Source organism: Mustela nigripes, chromosome 4 (assembly GCF_022355385.1).
Source record: "Mustela nigripes isolate SB6536 chromosome 4, MUSNIG.SB6536, whole genome shotgun sequence".
Taxonomy (NCBI): Eukaryota; Metazoa; Chordata; class Mammalia; order Carnivora; family Mustelidae; genus Mustela; species Mustela nigripes.
The window spans coordinates 40,977,497-41,002,816 of NC_081560.1; the positions used below are offsets into that span (position 1 = coordinate 40,977,497).

Here is a 25,320-nt window from a genome sequence, read left to right on the forward strand (position 1 = left end):
TGTGGAGGAGTAGGAGGAAGATCATGTTTACACATACAAGGGTTCTGGTTCTGTACGGCCCTCAGTGGAATAGATAGCATCCCTGGACCTCATTTATATGTTTGAGTTGAGTTGTACCTAGCCATCTCTGAAGTTCTCCCCAGTGTCCAAGTTTAGTGGCTATAGGGCAGTGTGTTATTAAAGTCCACAACCGACCTCATGATGCTGCTTGGTTTAGAAGCACTGGAAGAAGCTGGTGGGGAACAGTGCTCCTGCTTCTACCCACCAAATATGTTTTCTCCATCCTTTAACTAGCTGTGCCTTCAGACAAGACCTGGGTAATTTAATGGATCAGAGCCTGAAACATTCTAGGAACCATGTTTCTCTAGGGCCAGCATTGCTGTACCATAAAGTTTGAAACCCTGCATAATAAGCCCTGCACTGTGTGATACTGGGTGCTGGACCAGCTATTAATTAAAGTGGCACTCTGTAATTGTCTTTTATGGGTACTTTTTCCTCCAGGCAAACCTCGGCAAGGGAAACAGATAACACCAAACCCTTAACAAAATAACCACTTGAACCCAACTGCATATAACCTGAGCATTTATGGTTGTCCAAATCCCCTTCTGAACATGGAGGCAGGGATGGTCCAGTCAGTAGAGTTCTGCAGGCCAGGGCTAAATGGTAGAGAAGTCCTTCAAAGCTGGAGGGCAGAGGAGACTGGGAGGAAAAACAGGTTACCAATCAGAGCCTTAAAAAAGAAGGTGAAGCTAGCCATAGAAAGTTAAAGAACCAAGAGCAATTACCAAAGTTATCATATCAAGCAGGAGGAATACGAATGAGAGCAGTGGGTCAACGTAAGTGGATGCAAACCACTTGGAATTTTCTAGAGTAAATGTTGATCCCTCTGCTTCTGGCTTAGACTTGCTATTTGGGGCCAGAAACATAGCACATGCTTAGAAAGAAATAGACAAAGCTATTGTGAAAAGTGGCACAGTAATGCTATTCAAGGACATTTAAACACACATCTTTGATGAGAGGTGTCCTAGAATCTGAGTGTTAAAGGTTATCTATTCTCTCCAACCCAGCAGACATTATATGAGAGAACAATTTTGAAAAGCAGTGTATAATTCCAAACCAAGTCACTTGGGGTGTTAAAAACAGAAAATTGGAGAGAAGGGATTTGCAGCTAAGATTTGCTAACCTAATTTCATGTTTTAAAAAAAGACATGTAAGTACTAAACACTAATGGGTTTAATAACCTTATTAAATCCATTATTCAAAAATTACATGTGATGTAAGTGCCAATGATTAGCCGTCTTATAATTATACTTTGCAAAACAAATAATTAGCCAGAGAGTTGGTCATTTGAAGTTAGCTGGGGCTGATTGGAGTGGAGTATATAGTCTACATCAGTTATTTTTTCCAAGTGTGGTCCGTGGACTGCCTGGAGGTAGGTCTCTCGGACATTTTCAGAGGATCCACTAGGTAAAAGCCATTTTCACAACAGAATTAAAACAGCATTTGTCTTTCGCACCCTGCAGCCCTTTGTAATGACCTGCAAGAGCAGCAGGGGTTGAAGGTGCTGACATCCGTGCACAAATCAAAGTGGTGGCACCGAACTATATTAGTAGTCACCGTGGTCTTCACCTCTACATGGTCCTGGTTTTGAAAAAGAAGGGGACATCTTCCCCTGAAAAGTTCACTTAAAAGCAGAAAAATCATTAACTTTATTAACGTATACACATGATTTTTTAACATTTTCATCTGACGAAATGGGAGATACACATAAAGCACTTTTGCCGTGTAACAAAATAGGATTTTCTTAAGGAAAAACGCTAGTGTAAGGGAGTTGAGAGCTATATTCCACTCCAGTCAGTTTTTCATGGAACACCAGTTTTATTGAAAAGAACCAGAAAATAAATTATAGTTATTCAGATTGGATATGTGGCAGATATTGCATCTGAAATGAGGGCGCTTCAAGGAAAACAACTGACAGTATTGATTGTTAATCATTAAAATTTGAGCTTTCAGAGAAAATTTTGAATTTTTGAAAACTTGAATTTTCTGTTAGGAACTTTACAGCTTCCTAATACTCAAAACCTTTCTACTAGATACATAGTGGTACCAACAAGTATGATTTTTCAGTATTGTATCATAAAATGTATCAGCATTTAGAATATCCACATAACTCAGTGAGCCAAAATTTTCTAAATGGCCAGTATATGATATATAAAACCATGCATGGGTAGGGCCCCTGGGTGGCTCATTTGTTAGGCCATTGCCTTTGGTTCAGGTCATGATCCCAGGGTCCTGGGATCAAGTTCTATGTGTGGCTCCCCCTGCTCAGTGGGGAGCCTGCTTCTCCCTCTCCCTCTACCTGCCACTCTCCCTGCTTGTGTTCTCTCTCTCTCTCTCTCTGTCAAATAAATAAATAAAATCTTTTTTTTAAAAATGCATGGGTAAAAGGTCCATTCAAAATACAAGACAGACAAATGCATTTTAATGTAATGTGGTGCAAAAAAGTTCATTGATGTAATTTCAGATGGTACATTGCAACTAATCAATCTTTATAAGAAAATACCACATCTCGAGTTTTGGTATAGAATCAAAGAAGGCTATCCAACCTACATAAAAAAGATATGAAAATGTTACTCCCTTTTCCAACCACATGTATGTTTAAGATGAGATTTTCTCCATATAATTCCATCAAAACAACATATCACAACAGATTTAATGCAGAACCAGAGATGAGAACTGAGTTGTCTTCTATTAAAGTCAGACACTAAAGAGATTCACAGAAATGTAAAATGATGCTGTTTTTCTCACTAATTGGAGGAGGGGTTGGAAAATATATATTTCTCAGAAAAAAATTCAAGTTAACATGTAATGGGTTTATTATTATTTTAAATGAAGTAATAATTAAATATTCTTTCAAATTTCTAAGCTTTAATTTCTAAAATATGAATACTGACAGCTATAACTCACATAAAAGCTCTCTAGGTTCCTCAGTAATTTTAAGAGTATAAAATGGTTCTGAAAGCAACAAATTGAGAACTTCTGTGCCAGGGAGTGAGTGTGAAAGAGAGATGTGGCTGTGGACAGAGGCTGGGGAATGCCAATATGCAGAAGTTTGAGAAGAGAGGATAAAGGGATAGTTCTCGAAGCAGAGAGAAAACTAGAAGGATTCAGCATCCTACAGATCAAAGAAGTGTTTACAAAGGACAGGTGCCCTTCAGCCACATACTGCCAGAGGCAGAGGAGGACGGGAATGAAGAAAGAGCCCTGGGTACGCAGGGTGGTGACCAGGAGAGACTGACCAGAGACGTCTCAGTGGACAGAGATGGGAGCCTGACTGCTGAGAGTAGTTTCCAGGAGGTGATGAAGGAAGTAAACATCAACAACTCATTTAACAGGTTTCACTATTAAAGGGAACAGAGAAAGGGGGTGATAGCTCGTGGGGAATAAAAGGTCAAGGAGACATTTTTAGATGAGAACTCCTATAGCATGCCTTTAGTGAGAGGACGATCCAACAAGGAGAGAAAGGTGGATGAGGGAACGAACCAGGTCCTGGAGAAGGCAAGAAGGGGTGCAGTGCACGGGAGAGAGGCACTATCCCTTGATTAGGAAGGACCATCTATGGACACTACGGCTCCTAGCCAAGGACTCTTCCTACCACACCCTGGCAAGTCTCTCCACTTGCAACAACTTCTCCCTTGACTCTACTCATTTCTAAATTTTCACTTTTTAATTTAACTACTCAAGTCATGAATACATTTTCATCTTAAAAAAAAAAAAATACCCAGGTATGTAAAGTAAAAAGCCAAAGCTTTCCCCCAATTTCATCCCCTTTGCCAAGAGAAAACCCTGCAATCAATTTAGTGTGATTTTGTTCAGATCCCTTCTGTGTGATCACATGTGCATATCGGTATATAAAAAAAAAATATTTCATTGGGATTTTCCCATAAATAATATTATACTGTGCATAACATACTGTAAATTAATGCTTTGCTTTAACAATACTTCTTGAAGCGCTTTCTATTCTTGTGTAATTCTACACAGTATTTCGTAGCAAGGTTGTTTGGTTCTCCTACCAACAGACAGTCAATTCCAAGTCCTCATTATGTCCAGTAATGCCATAATGAACATTCGGCAGTTCTCTTTATGAACACACATGAGGATTTCTTTAGGGAAAAGTGGCTAAATCTGAATGTATATATTCTTAACTTTTCATCATTCCTCCAAAAAGGCTATCCCATTTTACATTCCCACAAGCAATAGATGAGAATACTTGTTTCCCCACATCCTGGCCAATTCTGAGTATCGCCCAGTTTCTTAATGTTTTCCAGTCTAATAATATTTTATTGTTGTTCTTATATGTAGCCTCCTGGTCATTCGTGAGTTTGAGCATCTTTTCAGGAGCATTTACATTCACCTTTGTCTTATCTACTTAGCCCTTGTTCACGCTCTGACACTCACCGCTCAGGAGTTGGTTCCTTTAGACAGCCGCCTCGTGCCAACTCCCATCTAACTGGATGATTCTATCTCATACTCCCCATTGTGCTTCTTCAATACCAATGTCATCTCACTGGTCATAATGGTTTCTTTATTGTTTTTCCCCTCCACCTACCCGACACCAGACCCTGAGCTTCTTGAGTACAAGAATCAGGCTTGACTTTGTTCTGTAGCCCCAGCACACACACATACCACCCCCACATTACGGGACATCATAGGAGGTGCTCAATAAAAGAATTACTGAATACATTCATAACGATATCACTTTACATTTGTAGATTGCTTTCCAATCTACGAGGCTCTTTCCCTTGCATTTTCTCAGATTGCCTAAATCAAATCAGATTTGCAGGAATTAACATTTCTGAAAAAAATGCTAGGGATGAAGGAGGAGGAATAGAAACAGCATGAATCGAATCTCCAGCTGCATGATGTGATCACGTAAAAATAAATCAGCATAATGTAAGCCCTCGGACTTCTGAGTGTGTTCCAGAATAAATATTCTGCAAGAGATTAGTGCAATCCATTAAAATATTAAAATAACCACACAATCGACAAGTTGGAAATAGTGAACTTCAAGTAAAATACCGATTCAGTAGCCAGGTAGAGGGAATAGAACAAATGAGAGAGAGATCTGCTACAAGTGAATTTGGCCAATTATAGATGAGTCAAGCCTCATTGTAAAGTTTTGTCCAGAACGTAAATTGTGCAGTCTAAATTGATCAAAGCAAAGGAAAAACCTCCAAATTTCTCTAACAGGATTCCTATAACCAACCGAACCTGAAATTTTAGGCCATCTCCATGCTCACATACAGATAGAAATAATTCATCAGTATTCTCCAAACACTGTTCCAGGAAGGTCTAGTTCCACAAGCTGTCACATACATTTTTCACAAGATTCCTAGTTCAACTAAGTTTTGGAGATGCCGGTTTGAACAAGGAGAAATACATTTATCCAGTATAAGACTAATAAGAGCTTTGATAAGGCAAAAATACTTTGCATATCTCCAAGGTTTAATATGGAACAGTTCCTAAATTCATTTACATACTTGACCACAGAACTATGTAGAATCTCTTTCTCTTCCTCCCTCCCTCTCTCTCTCCTTCCCTGTGTGTCTGTGTGTATATTTTATGAGAAAGATACATCTCAAGAAAGTAGTGTTTCACAGCATCTTTTGAGAAAGGCTGTTTAGATTATTAAAACAATCTTTTGTGCATCACAAGTGATCTTTTTACTTTTATAAGCGCCCACACCTTCTATCTCTCAGTTTTATCATAGTTTAATGTTTATGCTGATGCAGTGGCCTAGAATCAAATGTGAGACCAAACATGCCAGGAGGGAAACAGTTATCATTGCTCCAAGCTCTGAAAAGGACAGAGGGAAGAATCTTAGTGGGAGGTTAACTTAACAGGTAAGAAGCCTTGTCTGAGTACAGCGGCTCATGAATTATTGAACACAAGGCCCATGAAGTCTATTTCCCTGTATTATTTGCTGCTCCAAATTCAAAATCTATCATTCTGTCTGACTAATCTTTTCATGTCTGAACTCCTCGGACCTCCTCTTTAGCCCTTCTCACCCCTGCACACACCCCTGCATAATTAGCCCATTGCCGGTCTCTCTGAATACACAACGAGTCGAATTCTGCACATTTAGTTCTCTCTGAGGCTGAAATCTTGGTCGTTCCATGATGTGGTGAATTAGACGTTACACAGGGATCTAGTATCAAAGAACTAAAAGGAATTCTGAAAGTTCTTTAATCTGTCTCCCTGGTCCCATGCTGGTCTGACTTCCACCCACATCAGAAAGAAAACCATCCACCCTTTTCTTAAAATTCCTAGCAATAACAGCCCTTGCATAAAGCTGTTCCAGTCTCTAAATTATTCAGTTTTATCCTACTTCACTCCCCTGCCCTAACCGTTCACATCAGATGTTACCTCTTTTCTCTCACAGACGCTGCTGCTAGTCTACCACACCTGGTCTTTTTTGTGTGTCTTTCTCTATGATGCAACTTAATTAGGGTGTCAGAATTTATATCCAAATTAGCAGTGCCCTTCAGAGAGTCAGAAATTGCCCCCAGAAACTTCACTGGCACCTGATACACTATTATTGCTTGCATAATATCACACTTGGTCTATCCCCAAACCCTCTGAAATGCTAAGTCTATCGGGACTTCTTCTCTCCAAGAAGGTTCCACTTTGACTCAATATAGGAGGTGATGATTTTGTTTAGTTTTAAAATCAACCCCTTTCATTCGTCTGTATCATGCTTGAGGTTTATTCTTGGTTTTATTCTTTGTTTTGTTTTTCTCCATTTCTTGATAGTGAAATGGTATGGGGTGGTGGGTTACTGGAAGGCTCTCAGAGAAAGGGTTTTTTGTCTGCTCCCTGAACCCATGTTGGGGAGAGCAGCCAATAGACATTCTGTGTGAGATTTACCTATTTTGAATTTTGGTGTTAGAAATCGAAAGCTGGGGGCACCTGGGTGGCTCAGCAGGTTAAAGCCTCTGCCTGCAGCTCAGGTCATGATCCCAGGGTCCTGGGATCGAGCCCCACATCGGGCTCTCTGCTCAGTGATGAGCCTGCTTCCCTTCCTCTCTCTGCCTGCCTCTCTGCCTACTTGTGATCTCTGCCTGTCAAATAAATAAATAAAATCTTTTAAATAAATAAATAGAAGAAATCGAAAGCTGATAGTGTGTCCTCACATGAAACTCCCTGCAGTAGACAGATCTGGTCAAAGTGGGACTTCAACATGGCCTGCTTCCAAGCCAGCCCTGGAGGTTGAGGACACCAGCATCTTAGGCACTGGGGCAAGTGGAAGGCAGAGAACCTTCAAGTACTTCACGTACTTCTCCTTTGCATCCCTCAAACTATACTGTTACCTCTTCTACCAGCCCACTGGACTTGGTTTTAATATACAACAGAGGGAAAAGGGAGAAATGAAAGGTCACACTGAGAAACCTGAGTCCAAGTAGGGTTGGGGAGCCCGAGAAGTAGGGATTTGAAACCAGAGAGGTCATCAGGGTTAAGCTTACTATCCACAGTATCCTTGGTTTCTCCTATGAATTCAAATCCAACTGACCTTGTACAGATGACTTTCCATCAAGCATTCTTCTCAGTTTGTTAGCATCTCAAAAATACTGTGCTATAGGCTTCACAAAATATCGTATTGATTTTTCTGTCTTCTCTGGATTCTTGAGCACTCCATGAGAAATTCAACCCTAGAATTTACAAGACAGATTATGTATTCGAGGTGGGATGAAAGAAAACATTATCTTTGATGATGTGAAATGTTTTCTAGTGCCTATCCAAATCCTTGATCTCAAAATTCTATGTACTATTTCTGGTCAGAAATGTTAATGAAACTATTCACCGGTTGGCAAAGATTTTGTATTCTTATAAAGAAAGATGCAACTAACTGTATCTATAATATTAATATCCATGCTCATCCATGAGCAGGTCATGAGCCAAACAGTATTTTGGTACATAAATTCCATTTTTAGAATTATCAAAAATACATTTATGGCTAAATATTGGTAACAATTACTTTCCCAAAGGAAAGTAACCCCTCTTTATTGACCGTGAAATTATTTTAGCATTGAACTCAGATCTAATGTCCATTTCCCATCTGCTTTTTCAAAATATAATAAAATAGTCAAGGCAGACGGCGTAAATGATGCAGAGTATAAAGTATTCATTTCAGGCTTCTGGATAAGATAGCAGATTGAACAAAGCATTTACTTCTCTCCCTTGAGAAACCCCACTAAAATGACAGTAAATGATTTGGTCTACAAGGACAAAGAGAACAGGAAGAGTCATCGCTACAAAACGTTGGAAGCCAGAAAGCAGGCCAGAAGGTAAATGACCTAGATGACTCAGAAAGCTGCATCCCAAGCCAGTAGAAAGGAATGTCAAGAAGCAAACCAGTTTACGCTGCAGCCCCTCAAAGACTTGGCGATTAACCACATATGGCAGCTCTAGAAATGGAGGCGAGGGTAAAAACAAGTGTCAGTTGAAAGATTGCTGAAGAAGCAGTTGGATACTTCGACCCTTGCCCGACTTTACACAGGTGGGCAGCTGCCTCCCCTTACTCTGGTATAAGACTAGAGGTTTATTATTCTCTGGAGATGCTAAAATCAAAGGCTTCTGGGTTGAGGGACACCAGACATAAGGGAGGAGAGGAGCCCAGTAAAGTACATGCATGCTGAATGCAGAGAACCAGCCCCAGAGTGCTGGCAAGCCAGCTGAAGACCAGAAGATCCTTCCCAGGGGAAATCTGCACATCCCAGGGAGGAAGGTTCCAGACACAGGCAACAGGGGTTCCCTGAGAAAGTCGGCCCATGCTACGGTGAGGACCATGGTCAACAAGTCACACCCAGGGGTCCATTTGCCATTCAGTTTTTATATTTTCAACGAGTTTCCACTTTTAAATACAAGCCAACAAACATTCCAGGATCATCAGACATCTGAGGGAAGCCTTGAATGTGAATGACAACACAAAAAGAGAAAAGGCAACTTCAAGAAAACAAACTATTGCTCTATTTTCTAAGAAAATGTTTTTCTTAGATTCTAATTGATATCCTATTTACAAAAATTAACTAGAATTAATATCTTCAAAAATGTAAAGAGGTTTCATTCATGTAATAAGGTTATGCTAAAACTAAAATATTCAAAGAACAAAAAAGGTCACTTGGAAGTTATGCTAATGACATCAGTTAACTTCCATAAAGGGATTGAAAGATAAATTTAAGAATATCCTTCAGAAAAAGATACAGAAAATGGGGCTGAAAAACTAGGAAGATCAGAAGACCAGAACCCAACTGACCCAATATGCAAATAATTGGGGTTCTAAGCAAAAGAAGTAAGGAAGAAATCATCAATGAAGTAATTCAAGAACATCTCTGAGAACTGACAGACATGAGTCCGGATTGAAAAGGTCCATTAGTGGGATGCCTGGGTGGCTCAGTTGGTTGGGCGGCTGCCTTTGGCTTGGGTCATGATGCCAGCATCCTGGGATTGAGTCCCACATCGGGCTCCTTGCTCAGCGGGGAGCCTGCTTCTCCCTCTGCCTCTGCCTGCCATTCTGTCTGCCTGTGCTCGCTCTCTCTCCCTCTCTCTCTCTGATAAATAAATAAAATCTTTAAAAAAAAAAAAAAAAGAAAAAATCCGTTAGTGACTATACTGTGAATGGAAATAGAGCCATGCCAAGCCTGTCATCACAACATTTTAGAACTCTTGGAACAGAGGAGGCTGAAAGCTACCATGGGCTTTTAAAGGATCAAGGCACAGAAAAGCTTCAGACAACAACACTAGGAGGCTAGGAGCCAACGCACTGATTCCTTCAAACTTCTAAGGGAAAATGATTTTAACCCAGAATTCTATAACCATCTGTTCTGGTTATCTATTATTGTGTAACAAAGTACTCCAGACTTTCGTAGCTTAAACAACAACCATTTTAATTATATCTCTCAGTTTAGGGTATCAGGAATTCAGGAAAATTTTGGCTGCCCAATTCTAACTCTCCATGTGACATTGACCATAGTCACTCAATGGTATTCACCTAGTGGCTGGATTAGAGGGTCCAAGATGGCTTCACTTATATATAACTGGTGTCTGGGAAAAAGGAGTTAGAAGACTTGGTTTAGCTGCATCCCTCTTTCTTTCCAGATAGGGCCTTTTTTTTTTTTTTAAATAGACTTTAATTTTTGAACAATTTTAGGTTTATAGAAAAATTGAGCAGAAAATACAGCATTCCTATATACTCTTTCATCTCTTCAATTTCCCTTATTATTGACATCTGGCATAAGTGTGGTACATTTGTTTTAAATGAAGAGCCAATATTTACATATTGTTCTTAACTAAAGTCTATTAGTTTACTAAGGGTTTATAATTGATGTAGAACCTTCCATGAGTTTTGAGAAATGCATAATGCCATATGTCTACCATTACAATTCTACATAGATGAGTTTCATTGACTCCCTTCCCCCAAAAAACCCCTGCACTCCACTTGTTAATCCCATCTCTCTCTCCCCAAATCCTTGGAAACCACTAATCTTTTATAGTTTCCATGGTTTTTCCTTTTCCAGAGTGTCATGTGGCTGGAATCATATAGAATATAGCCTTTTCATATTGGCTTCTTTCACTCAGCAATATGTATTTAAGGTTCTACCATGTCTTTTCATGTGATAGCTCTTTTCTTTTTACTGCTGAATAATAGTCCACTGTATGGACATACCACAGTTTGTTTACCCATTCACCCTTTGAAAGATATTTTGGCTACTTCCATTGTAGGGTTTTTTACATGGTATCTCCAGCAGGATAGTCAGGCTTTTTACATGGTGGATCAGAGCTTCAGTAGACCATAGTTGCCAGCTATCTTAAAAACTAGGCCATTACTGACATAGAATCACTTCTACTATACCCTGTTTGTCAAAAAGTCACATAACAGCCAAGATTTAAGGGTAAGGGTGTCAAAAATAATGAGGCCATCTCTAATCTACCACACCAGCCAAGGAGAGACAAACTCTGACGGTCCAGGAGGCTTATTTCCATCTTCCTATTGATGGCTTAGCAAGAAGCTGATTCATCATGTTTGGGATTCCTCCTACTTAACAAAACAATCGCCTATACCATAAATCTGTTATTATTACATAGCGGCTTATAAACACCAAAACCCTCTTTCCCTAAAAATATGTAGGGTGTCCTAGATGTGTCTAGTCTAGCTATGCCCTATCTGAAACACCTTTCTATTAGGTAATGAAAGTTCAGGGACCAAGGAAACACTGATACTTCTCTACTTGAAGTTTTTCCCCAACAAGCCTTATTAACCATATTTATGTTTATATTAATGATGTAAGCTGTATTTCTGGGCCTACCTTATTCCTCAGCAAATAAAAAAAATAGAAACTTTTTAAATATACAAATGATTTTTAAAAAGTTACTTCTCCCACATCCTTCAAAAGTTACTTAAAAACATTCTCCATCAAAAAAATAAAATAAACTGAGGGTTGCCGGGGGCAGGGGGTTTGGGAGAAGGGGGTGGGATTATGGACATTGGGGAGGGTATGTGATTTGGTGAGTGCTGTGAAGTGTGTAAACCTGTTGATTCACAGACCTGTACCCCTGGGGATAAAAATATATGTTTATCAAAAATAAAAAATTAAAAAAAAAAAAAAATAAAATAAAATAAAATAAAAGAGGTGCCTGAGTGGTTCAGTAGGTTAAAGCCTCTGCCTTTGGCTTGGGTCATGATCCCAGAGTCCTGGGATCGAGCCCCACATTGGGCTCTCTGCTCAGCAGGGAGCCTGCTTCCTCCTCTTCCTCTCTCTCTCTCTCTCTCTGCCTGCCTCTCTGCCTACGTGTGATCTCTGTCAAATAAATTTTTTTTAATTTTTAATAAAATTTAAAAAAATAAATAGAAATTGGGGCACCTAGGCGGCTCAGCGGGTTAAGCCTCTGCCTTCAGCTCAGGTCATGATCTCAGGGTCCTGGGATTGAGCCCCACATCGGGCTCTCTGCTCAGCAAAGCTCTCTCTCTGCCTGCTGCTCTGCTACTTGTGATCTCTCTCTCTGTCAAATAAATAAAAATCTTTAAAAATAAACAAATAAATAAATAAACATGTCTTCTAGAAAATAGATCTGCTAAGTAAAGAGAATTCCCAGGATATCCACTGAGCACAAGGGTGAGAGGGTAGCAAGTCCAGAGCAATCAGGTCAAGAGATTTCCACAAGACAAAAATAAATAAGCTCTCTGATAAAGCATATTGAAAGGGTACCAAACAACTGTAAAAGATTTGAGAATAAATTGATGACAAATACATAGAAAATTAGGCAAAGAAACAGAAGGCTGCTATTAACTCCAGGGATATAAAAGAATTTGGAAGGGAAGAGAAAGCATTCATAGATCAATTGTGAATAGCTAACTCCTCCTCTTGATGGTGGAAAGTAAATAAGGCCAAAGACTACCAAGTGGACTTGAAGGTATGTTATTTAGAGATAAGAAAGGAAATGCTCAGGGACTCCGTCAGTTAAGGCTGAAATTAGTTGTCTCTGGGAATGGAGAAATGGGGAAGGGAGGGTAGTATGGGTTTGCTCTTTATCTCTACAAGCCTTGTAGACATCAAGAGTTCAACTGTCTTGGTTCACATTCACCTTTCCAGTGAAGCTTGTTCCAACCACTCTAACCCTGTTTCTGCTGCCTCCCTTTTTTTTTTTTTCCCCCCCATAGCACTTAGCATCTTCTAGCATCCTCTCTTCTTTTTCATTGAGGATGCTTAGTGGTTTTTCTTTTCCTGATAGAATGTCAGCAATACAGGGCAGGGATCTTTGTCTTCCTCATTTACCAATACAACCCAGGTGCCTGCAGGAGTGCCTGGAACATAGTAGGGCTCATTAAACATCACTCAAGTAATACTAATTTGACTTTTTAAAACTATGTGCATAGGTAGGTTTGATTTTTGAAAATAAAATAAATCACTCACCTCAAAACTCCACCACAAAGCAAAAATCCCATACTTAAAATATTGCTCAGACATCATGCTCTTCTATCAAAAAATATTATCATTAGTTTTCTCAGACTTCAAAAAGACATTTTCAGTGCATGCCAAGTGCCCAAGCCTCATACATGCTTACCTTTCGGAAGCACTAAGACAGCTGGCAGGCACTCTAATACAGTAAGTGAGACTCATGTAACACAAGTAAATGGTGATTTATGTAAGGTCATGAGATATGAAGTTATTGTGATGAAGAGAAGATACAATACATTTGCAGAGTAATCAAATACTTCTGAGTTTAATTATTATTCATTAGTCTATACCTGGTCTTGTTTCAAAAAGGATTTTACAGAAGCCTATAAAAGCATAAAGAACATAACATTAAATTACATTTAAATTAAATTTAAGGCTTGGCAAAAGAAGATAGAAAATCAAAGATGGGACCAAGAGAAGCCAAGAAAATGATTTAAAGTATGTGCGCAGTTGTAACCTGATACTGGTCACAAATTTGTCTCTAAACTCTGTGTCCATTAGTAGTAGATTCAGCTACAAGTATCCAAGAGACTCCACATGTAGGTGGTTAAAATAAGATCATACTTGAGTTTATTTCTTTCACACGTAAAATTTCAGAGATGTGTAGTCCGGTTCTGGTATGGGATGTCAACTCCCCTGGTCCTCAAGAATCCAGGGTCCTTCCAGCTCACCCCTCTGCCTTCCCAATGTAGAAGTCACCCCCGCTGTCCAAGATGACAGCTTTTTACCTATTCTGGGCAGCAAAATGGAGAAAGAGGACAAAGAAGCAGCAAAGGTCACTTGGCAATTGTTTCCTAAGAAATATTCCCAGAAATTGGATACTTTTACCTCATTGTCCAGAAATGAGTGAAGTGGCCACTTGTGGCTGCGAGAGAAGCTGGGTAAAGCAGTTGTCATGTGGCATCCTCATTCTCTACTAAAACTTCTGTTAAAATAGATGAAGGGGAGGGATGGATCTGAAGATCAGCAAGAGTGTCTGCCACAGCTTCACAGCAATCAAAAGAAGAAAGTGTATAAGGTCAGGTTCAAAATCACTGAACAATGTATAGAATTGTTGAATCACTGTATTGCACACCTGAAACTAATAAACACTGTCTATTTACTACTGGAATTAAAATTTTAAACTTAATAAAATTATTTAAAAAACACATTTTATAAAGGTGACCAATTGCTCAAGAAATTTATAGCAGCTCTTGGTAAAAAGTTTAGAAAGGGATGACTCTGCATATGGGGTTGTTTAAACAAAATCACATTTGTAGCCACCCATTAACTGAACTCTATGATGATCTAGAAACTCAACTTTGAAAAAGTTCATTCTGCATATTTGGGTTTGTTTGGTTTCTTTTATTAGTTAAATAATTATTGAGGTTTGTGGACATGACAAAAGCCTGAAATTTAAAAAAAAAAAAGAAAAAGAAGGGGATGATTCTGGAGGTCTTCACAAAAAGAATTTAATCTTACTACATTGATGCAACCCATTTTATAGGATTGCTTCTTGTAACAGCTCAGTAATGTACTGACAGTTTAGAGAAAAACATGTCTGCAGAAATTTGTTTTTTCTGAGTTCATTTGAACCACCCATTTTGGAAAATCATAACAAAATCCCGGTTTGTTTTTTTTTAACTTCATCATGTGACTGTCCTGGTATTAATTATGCACATATATATTTGTTTCAGAATTAAAGAAAACTCTGTTTACCTTCGATTACGGAAAAGAAACCACTGCAATCACAGAGACTACCAGAATATTTCAAGAAATGGTATGTAACTTTCCACTTAAGCCTTTAGCAGTGTGCCTTTAATGATTGATTTTGTTTCATAAGTGTCACAAAAGCTGAGCGTTAGATGACCAGAACCACATAATAAAATGAGTAGTCTCCTTTCTACAGAAGGGCCCTGGGATTTGAGCATCTTACCCACAGCAGAGGAGAATAAGAACAAGATGCGATCAATCCTTCCCCAGCCAGGTTCTGGAAAGGCCAAGGTGCAGGGCATTCAAAGCTCAGGAGGTAGAACTTCAGCAAACCTTAGAAGAATAAGGGCTGAGCAAAATCAAAATGATTACAAAGGCTCTGCCTCTCCCTCTGTGCAAAGTCTCCCACATTTCTACTGGGGTTGGCACTTTAAGAAAAATGGCTAAGTGATTGTGGCTGAAATCTCCAAAGTCATTAAGGAAAGGAATATGTTTTCAGAGTGTCGTGGACACTTACAGGTCTCCATCAGCTTCCCATGTTTCACAGGATATCAGTGTCCTCTGGGCTTGCTTCTTACCTGCGTGGTTCTCAGCCCCCACCTTGGACCCAGAGGTAGTCCATTGCCACAGGATTTCAGTGAAACCCCTGATTGAGAGACCAATGTCTGGTTCATGCCAAATGAATTGCCAAGTAACGTTTCAGGCCACGTAATGCAGACATGGCAGACACTTAGGGTGTGCGTTGCCACTCCATCTCCCTAGGATGTTACTAATCAACCTTGGCACTCTTGTCTGCTACACCCAGATTCTGCCTCAGCAATTCACACAGCACAGCACGTCTGACAATCATCATCAACAGATTATACTTGGCACAGGGAGTTAGGCCTATTTGCCATCCTGTGCCATCTCTAATTAACAAGAGTGCTAAGGCATTTTCCAAGCAGTTCAAGCTTTAACTAAATATATGACCGGCAAGGAATTTATATCTTATAATAAATGTTCAGCACAGAATAAATGTTCTACTATTCTAAGAACAATATAAGTCTTCTTACTAATAAAATAATAGCTGCTATTTATTGCTCTCTTACCAAGTGTTAAAAATACTTTATGTGTAATATTTCAGCTGATTTTTTTTCAATAAACTGTAAGGCAAGTATTACTATATTTCTTCAGTTCTAAGATACCACTGATAATAATAGCTCTGGGAAGTGTTAAGGGAGGAAAAAGCAAGGAGGAATTACAACATACACCTTGATTGAAGCACTCAACCTCCTATCAAACGTGTTAAAATGTATTTCTCAGAATTGAGGGATTATCAGGACACCCACACTGTTACAGCTGAGAGAACAGAAACATACCGAGACCAAGAACCTTGCCTGGGATCACAAACAAAGTTGTAGGGCTGGAATTTGTAGCTAGCTTGTCTTACTACAATCAGGTACTCCAGTCACTGGTCTGGGATCTGCGGTGATCTACAGAAACAGATTGGCCTCACCTCTCTGCAGATGAACATATCAGACAATGTAGTGGAAAGTTCGAATTGAACCTGGCTACAGATCATCACAGATACAAAGTGAACTGCAGCCCTTATACTTTCTCTTTTCCTTCAGTGAGATAATCTAACAGCCCCAGTGCTATCAAAAGCTCTCTGTCAACATAGACTGTAAAAAACAAAGAACAAAAATGCCTGAGTTGAATATCATACAACGCTAGAAAATGAAGGTTCAGAGTCTATATATGTATTTATTTAGAAAGACAAAACACTGCCAAAAAAAAAAAAATCAGGATATAAAGTTGGACGGTATAGCTTAATTTCTAAAATATTCTATATTTCTTAAAATAAAAGGAGAAACTAGATGTACATAAGATCTATAGAAAATAGACCAAAATCATGATGTTTGCTAAATTATGGATGATCACTCTTTTTTTTAAATTTTCTGTTTTCTGAAGATTTTATTTTGACATAGAAATAACCTTTAAAAAAATAGCCTAGAAAGAAACAGTGTAGCAACATTGAAGGGCTTGCCCAAGATCCCATAGCTGAGGGTGTCAAGTAGGGGTGAGAAGAAGCAATAGGATTCTGGGGAAACACAGACTCTAAGCTGCTTTCTCCCTGTGCCTAGGACACCAGCATTTCCCTCCCGCACACGACCCAGACATGTCAACTCAACATTACTTTCTACCCACAACGCATACAGAGATCTTTTGTAAAATCAAAAAGACCAAACGAAGATACTGCAAAAAGTACAAAGTACAATTTGTAGTAGACGTTTCTCCCTTTTGCGGTATGCCGCGTTGACAGCCTTCCTTTAACATTCAGATCATGGAGATAAAAACGGGAAAGGAGATGGGAGGGAAGCCTAATCATGAAAAAGCATGCATGTCAGAACGGGATCAAAAACCTACGCCGTCTGTCAGACATGCTTCTAATGAGTAGGTGCGGGAGAATGGGGCGGAGGGGAGGTGGGGGAATGAGATCCTTCCTCCTTTTTAAATTTGCAATTCTTAGAAATAATTAGAATGTGTACCTCGTCTAGTGTAACTTCTTCGAAGATGCTTCTTGACTCGTTTTCTAAGGCTGTAATTCTAAGAAGGTTTTTATTGCTATTGTCGCTGTCGTTTTAGTTTCTCATAATTACTCATAATTTAACATTCTGGTTTTATTTGCAGCCCTTCTTCCTATTTGCTGTTGCTTTTCCTCACTGTGGGCTTTCTCTCGATAATATGCAGTGTGTACCCTGACTAGCTGTGCCAAGTTATTTCAATTACTCCCTAAGGTGTTTATTGGATATAGGAAGAGTCAGCCTTCTCTGCCCTGCATATTTATGGCTACACTGACGTTTCAGAACCAGTAAAAAGAGGGGCGGGTGGAGAGAGACAGGAAGGAGAAAGAGAAGAAAGAGTTGAATAGAATATTAAAGACTTTCTTAAAAACTGTACAGTAAGAATTAAAGAAACAGCTCTTATTTTCCTCTTGGTGTTTATACACAAGACCTGGAAAACGTGTATAGATTCCTCTGCTGTGAACTGCTGATCCAGTGGTTGCCAGGGATGATAAAGCGTTTGTTTGTTTGTTTGTTTGTTTTTAAGATTGATTTATTTAACAGACAGAGATCACAAGTAGGCAGAGAGGCAGGCAGAGAGAGAGTGGGAAGCAGGCTCCCTGCTGAGCAGAAAGCCCGATGTGGGGCTCCATCCCAGGACCCTGAGACCATGACCTGAGCTGAAGGCAGAGGCTTAACCCACTGAGCCACCCAGGTGCCCCTGATGAAGTGTTTTAAAATGTAAAGTGTCAAAGTCGTGTTTAAGTTGGGTACCAATTCTCCAGCACCAGGGTTAGGCACAGCAAGCTTCCTGCTAACAGCGGCTCCTATAGCTTCCGGCTTTCCCCAAGGTTCCCAAGTGGAGGGACCCATGTAGTGAAGGGGAAAAGGGTCAAAAACCCTCGTAGCTGGCTGGCTCCACACACAAAGTCACCTCACGACTCAGAGATGCAAAGCGAGGCCCAGAGAACAGATCACAGAGGTTTCTGCAACTTGTTACTTCATAAAATCGTCTCCTTGCCATGTAAACCGGTAGACTGGTTTTGAATGTAGGTGCTGGAATGGGTGTGTGACTAGGATAAATGTTTTAATTTCTCGGGCCTGCCTCTGCATCTATAAAATGGGGGTCATGGTTCGATGAACACAACTGTCAGTAGTGACCCGGGCTATCATCCTGGGTTGCGTAGATGAAAAGCTAGCTCCAGTAGGCCACCTACCCCCTATTTTGCTGGAGGAAAGGCTGCACCCAAAGTCAGTCTGATTATGGGGTTCCAGGAACAAACCCTGCCTTGTAAGTTTTCCCCTTCTCCAATAAAGCCAATTTTTAAACTACATCACATGACATTGTGGAATTCATCACAAACCCCAGATGGGGCCTACTTTGTACAGTAGGGATGATAACAGGCCATACCTGAACTTTACAGGGCTATTATAAAGTTGAATGGGAAAATGCAGTGTTCCCTCATTGCTTACTCCCCTTACCACCTGTCCTGTTATTTCCTCAGCAATTTTTAAAAATCAGTCACTTTTTCAATGTAAAGGGTTTCTTTAAAAAACTAAGTAGATTTGAAAACAAAAATACATTTAGAATACACATGTCTGTAATGGGAAGGCCTGTTAACTCCCAGAATGCAAGAACAGAAAGAAGGGTCACCTAGGGTCGGGTCTCCAGGCCCCTTGGGACAGCAGTGGGCAGGGAGGTAACAGGAACAGGGAAGGGGCAGCTGGCTGGACCTGGAAAAAGAGAGCTCCCTCTGGAAGGAAAATCTGGGCCAAGGATAGGAGTGAGAAAGATGAAGCCTGGTAAATAGCGGGTCTGAGATGACCGAGGGGAGCTGGGGCCAGAGCCAAAGGAGAAATGGGTGGACCACAAGGGAGCCCTGGGGAATGGGAGCTAGGTGCGGCCTAGGTGGCTGGTGAGGCGATCGTGGACCCCAAAACTACCTCCTGTACCCATGCTGCATGTCCCACTTTTGAGGGTCTTGGCAGTGGGCCTCAGGGCCTCATGCTCAGTGAAGGCTCAATGAACGCTATTTATTCAGCCCTCACTGGCCCTGCCTGATGTCCCTGCCCCCACGTTCACACATCCAGCAGAGCCAACCTCCTGCCTCATCGCACTAGCCCTTTGTCGTGGCCTCTGCTCTCCCCCCTTTACTTGGCTTATAGCTGACTTTCTTGCTTCAAGTCTGACTTCCCAGTGTGACAGTGAGCAGGAGCCCCAGGGGAACCACATTTGTACTCCTGGCATTGAGGTCAGGCTCTGCCGTGCATAGTAGGGACTTGCCAACCCGACACACACTTTCTTTTAAGCCCAAATACCTTTCAGGAGTTATGTTCGGCCTTTGAAGAGAGGAAAAGCACACACAGTAATCCTTTGCCAACCTGAATACCTCCACGGTGGACAAAAACCACCGTTGGCAGGATTACACTTCATTTTTAAAATAAAGGGTAGAAGAAAAACAAATGTTAAAGGGGTATTCAATATGTATTTTTAAGTAAATAGAAATTCACGAGTCACCCACTTCTAAAATAAACAAGACTAATCTGCTTTAAAAGGCAAGCAGATCACAGCCCTAGAGCCCCCACAGCCTGCAGCCCACAGCCTACCAGGGAGGCCACTCTGACCGACTGGTTAGGGGCCTCCAAGGGACACTTCACTAGCTTGGGATGTCCTTTTCTCTGGCAGCTTCCTCTTTCTGTCTTTGCAGGTGTAGCAAAACCTTAGTGTAAACACCACTTTTGAGTTGTTTTGTTTTCAGAAAGTCAGAAGTGCTCACAGGAATATTTTTCTCCAGGCCCAATCTCCTACGTGGTGTGGGGCCACACCTTTGTGCACACCCAGGCGCTCACTCACTCACAGGGAGTAGGAGCAGGGGACTAGCTGGAAGTGTATGGGTAAGAAACACGGAGGATTCTAACATGTGGCCAAAGCGCATGTGTTCTAGCCTCACCTCCCCTACCCTGCCTCAATCCTTTGGCTGCAAGCCAGATGTGAGTTGGATCCCTCCACTTCTCCCCATGGTGCCCCACTCCAAGAATTTCTTGCCGATCCCCTTCTTCAAGCTTGCGTTAAACCTTCTAGAGAATGGGAGAGAATCTAGCAGACTGGAGAACTAGAGACAAGGGACAACATTCAGGGCAGCAGATGGAATTTATACTCAGGCCATCTCCATGATCAAGGGCTGGGAAGGCTAAGTGGGAGTTGGGGGTGGGTGGTGCGAAGAGGTGGAGGAGATTCTTCAGCAGATTGAGGAAGGGGGTCCTGGAGCAGAAGTGGAGGGAGGGGAGAGGCGGGAAGAGGAGAGCAGGGAACTGCGTGTCCATGATGCTAGCAGTTCAGCCCTGGGCCCTCCCCTGTGTCGCTTCTCCACATCACTGCTCTGAGATTACCAGCAAAGAAAATCACCTTATTCGTGTACCGCAGGACAGTACCACTCATTCCTGTTGCTCTCCAGTGAAAAGTTGGGGGGAGAAGGGAGCCCTAAATTCATCTCCACGCCTTCGTTGTCTCTGCTGATATTTCTGAGCACCGGTCGCCCTAACGGACACAGAAGATAAAAAGATTACCTATTAATGCATACGAGACCACCTTCAAGCCCTGATCTATCCCTGGATGGCTCCAGAGCTTCAGGGAATCGTGCCCCATTCTGGGCCTCAGTTTCCCTGGTGTCAAATAAAGGGCTTCAACCAGATAATCTCAATGTTCATCCAGCTCTATGACTCTGAAATTCTAAATCAGAGCTTTTACATAAAAATCCAATTTTTATTTCTCTCCAAAAATCAGCAACCCTGGCAACACAGCCACACTCCTGCCTGGCGAGAGTCCATTGGAGCTGAGTGGTGGCCTCCCCCTCCAGTGGACTACAGGTTTAGCTACCCGGCGCCTGTGGCTGTTTGAACCTTCGTCCCCCTCCCCTTAATTCTAAGGGGCCAGGAGCTACTCAAGGAAAAGTAGAACTAAGACTTGGAAGCACAACAAATCAGAAGGTGCCAAAGTGGGGAAGAGCTCCTGCAAGGTGACCAGGCTGAGAAGCAGGAGGAAAGAAGACATCTCTGGGGGATGTTCTAACAAGGCTGGACATGGAGGAGCCATCCATCCTGCTGCTGGATGTGCCAGAAAGGAGTGTCCTTCCTCAACAAGCAGAAGAACTGTGGAAGGAGTGTGCCCGGGGCACAGAAACACCACACATGAGTCAGGCCTTCCTCTGAGCCAGAAAGAAAACACCAATGTCCTCTCAGGCCCTTGGCAGCTAATCATGTGTTCCACTGGGACTACAGTCCAGGACCATTGGCCAGGGCTCGAGTCTCCAGAACCATCCGTTAGCACGATGGGTGGATGCTTTTGGAGAGTTGTGTGAGGTTGCTAGTGCTATTATTACTTTTATAGGTTTTAGCTATTAAGTCCTGCCTGCTGACTTAGTTCAGATGGCTTTAACAAAAAACCCCCAGAGACTGAGCAGCTTATAAACAACGGAAATGCATTTCTGACAGTGTCAGAGGTTGGAAATCCGAGAGCATAACGCCAGCAGGCCTGGGTCCTGGGTGGGAGCCCGCTCACGGCTTGTGAACTGTGGACTTCCGGTCGCCTCCACTTGTGACGCGGCAGAAAGGAAGCACACCAGCTCTCCCCCTCTTCTGAAAGGGCACCAGTTCTACTCATGAGAACTCTATCCTTCGGACCTCTCTCAAAGAGAGAGAGGGCCTTTTCCTCTCAAAGGCCCCACTTCCAAAGACCTTCAAAATGGGGGTTAGATTTCAAAATGAATTTTGGAGGAACACAAATATTCAGTTCATTAAAGGTACCTTCTCTTCTCTTACCCAGACACTATCCTAGTATTTACATATTCTATCCCCATTTAATCCACCAACAGCCCTATTTTACAGGTGAAGACACTGGGGCTTGGATAGACTTGATAACTTAGGTGATTAATAGTCCATCAACTTGTCAATGGTAGAGCTCAAGCCTGGGTCTGAATTATCCCAGCCCTGTCAGAGCATGTCTGTCCCTGCTTCCAGCTACACCATGCTGTCCCCCTTTCAGAGTCTGGCCTCTAAAGCCAGCATCTTTACTACATTTCTACTATCTTCACTTCACTGTCTAGAACAACTAACACCAGCCCTGGAGAGGTAGGCGATCACAATTAGATACCCCGACCCAGCATTCTGTGCCGGTGTCCTCTCTTTATCACAAGTGGTCCTCTTTGAAAAGGATAGACAAGGAAAAAGGTAAAAGAATGATGAAGAAACAAACTATAAATGAGTATTAACCAAGGCTTTGCTGAATTTGGTCATATACACAAGAACTTATTTTCATCACACTATATCCCGCCTCGTGATCTCTGTTCTCCAACAAAATTTGTACCTGTTTTTTATACCTGTAACTGGCTAACTGAGCATCTGGTATTGTGTTCTTGACAAAAATGCATAACCTGAATTTAATCAGGAGGAAACATAAGACAAACTCAAATTCGAAGGGCATGCTATAAAATAAATGGTTAGTACCCTTCAAAAGTGTCAAGGTCAAAAAACACCAAAGAATTAGTGCAGATTAAAGAAGACTAAACTGACACGAAACTGAAGGTAGTATGTGATCCTGAGTTGGTCCGACACAGAAAGCGTTGGGTCTGAGTTGGGCTGACCCACCAGTGGGACAATCTGAATAGGTCTATAGATGAGGCAGTAGGCTTGTGCCAGTGGGAAGTTCCCGAGTTTGATCACAGCACTGTGATTGTGAGAGATGGTCCCATTAGGGAATTTGGGTAAAGAGAAGGTGAAAATCCTTTGTTCTGTTTTGGCAACTTTTTGTAAATTATTTCAATCTTTGTAAATTATTTTCAACTTTCTGGAAATGATCTCAAAATGAAAATTTTCAGGCAGTTTTTTAAAAGCTACAGAGTACTGGAAAGAAGCAAAGAAGTTACCCTCCCAAGTACAAGTAGGCCTTCAGGAAAGTATTTAGTGAACCCAACTCCTGGGTCATATTTTTGGTCTCAACCCAAAATGTCGAGAGGAGATGACAGAAATTATTTATAACAAGACAACTAGGACATTTCTATTTGGGAGCCACGATCCAGTGTGCTCACAGCAACAAAGCCCGATTTTAATACCAATTTTTGAGATGCTTTGATCTAAAAGATAAATGCAGGTAGGCTCAGTGCCCGCAGGTATCAAAACTTGCCATTTCTCCTAAGGTCCAAACGCATCTCCAAGATACATTGTTATATTATAACAGAAATTTTTGAAAGAAAAACATTTCAATCTGACACATTTTCTATAGAAGAACACATTTCCCTCCTTTTAATTAGGGGGATTTATTCCCTTTTTTAATATTTTCAAGGCTTTCAGTCTCCAAGAATTATTAAACAATGGAGACATTGTGATCCGAGTGGAGCAATTTCTTAGGATTTATCTCTGCAGCCTTTCCTAAGGCTTCTCCTTGTCCCAGGCAGCTCATACAGTCTGAGGCAGAACACCTGACCATGATCATAACGTGAAGAATGTGAGCTTTCCATTCTTCTGTTAGGTCAAGATTTCCATCCTGTACCTTTTTAGTCTGCACACTTACCAATGGCAAATACAGAAGCAAATATCTTCTACTATTTTATGTCATTGTCAATGGCAAGTGTTCCTGAAGTCCTAGGGGGTCTCCTTTCTAGATCCCTTTTGTTTAGGGTTTGAGATAAGGGACATTGGGGTGGGGAGGGGAGCTCGCTGCTACTTGTGTTGGTAACTTACATGAACTTGCTGGGTTTTTTATCAGCTCCCAATCTTGCTGGGATGTGCCTTTACCTTTGGTCTTCCCTTTTACTTCCCTTTTTCTCATTTTCCACTCGATTTTGCTTCCACCACTCCTTCTGTATCCTCTCCAGTATTGTAATAGCTGCTAGAAATAGAAAGATGAAGCGGACAAAGTCCCTGCCTTCAAGGAGAGCATAAAAGAGGCAAAAATAAGGTGGAAGGGACAAATAAGGGAACCACTATGGTTCTTGTTAAATGACACTAAAAGAGAGGTAGATTGAAGTCTGAGGAATTTGTTGGAGGTGGCAGGCATTTACCTCTGCTTGGAGAAGGACAGGAAAACCTCACTAATGAGGTACATTTGAGCAGAGTGTCCTGCAGAAAAAAAAAATTAGGAAACCAAAAAACAGAGGGAGATGGTGACTCGGTGCAAAGAGGCTCCAAGGGCAAAATAATCTTTGGGAAAGAGGAGGAGAGAAGTTCAGAGGGGCTGAAGGATGTTTGTGAAGTTGTGTCAAGTTCTGAGACTAGGAGTCAGGTGAGAGCCATGCTGGGAAGGCTGTTACTTTCTTTTAAAAATATGTGTTTGGGGAATCATTTATCTAGTTTGTCACAGAAATTCAGAACCACACTTGTGAATTTGAAAGCATTTTCAGTAGTAGAAATACCATCAGAAACTGTCACAACAAACAATTATTAAGTGCCTACTATTTTGAGCTCAAGGTCAGTGTATTAGTCTGAATGTTCCTACTTATCTCAAGAAAACAACTTTAGAGAAATGAAGGAGTTTAAATTTCTTATGGCTGATTTTTTAAGCCAGATTTATACAATCCATACTCTTCAAAATGCTTCCTCAATTATAAAAATAGCCAAATCTCCATTATTTAAAATCTGATGAAAGTTAAAAAGCATTATTAGATTTTCTTTAGGTCTGTGTATAACAACACATTTTCCATGAACATTTTGTACTCTCTATAGTGCTTTTTAGGTTTCTGGTTCTGGGTACAGTAGAGTAAGTACACACTACCCAGTCTGGCCCACGGAATACCACTGTGAAACGTGGTCAGAAAATATGGAACAGGTACTGGAGAGCTGTGAAAAGTAAATAGTAGCAGGTCAATTGAAGAAGAAAACCAGAATTACGAGTACCACCAAACTGACAGTGAGGTTAGCATTTTGTTGTCCTCTGATATCTCCCAACCTAGACACAAGGCTGTCTGATCTGTCTCAGTGGTTACTAATGTCTGGTTTTTTTTTTAAGATTTTATTTATTTATTTGACAGACAGAGATCACAAATAGGCAGAGAGGCAGGCAGAGAGAGAGAGAGAGAGAG

At 41.1% G+C, this 25,320-nt stretch overlaps 1 protein-coding gene across 4 annotated transcripts in view; it reads left to right on the top strand.

The window, feature by feature from the left end:
• Positions 1–25,320, top strand: part of AOAH (acyloxyacyl hydrolase) — a 160,671-nt gene that overhangs the window by 97,379 nt on the left and 37,972 nt on the right. For all 4 annotated transcript variants that reach the window (XM_059395657.1, XM_059395655.1, XM_059395659.1 and 1 more), the window contains one exon: positions 14,690–14,772. In XM_059395657.1, coding sequence (XP_059251640.1) covers positions 14,690–14,772 — 83 coding nt within the window. The remainder of the gene's footprint in view (positions 1–14,689; positions 14,773–25,320) is intronic.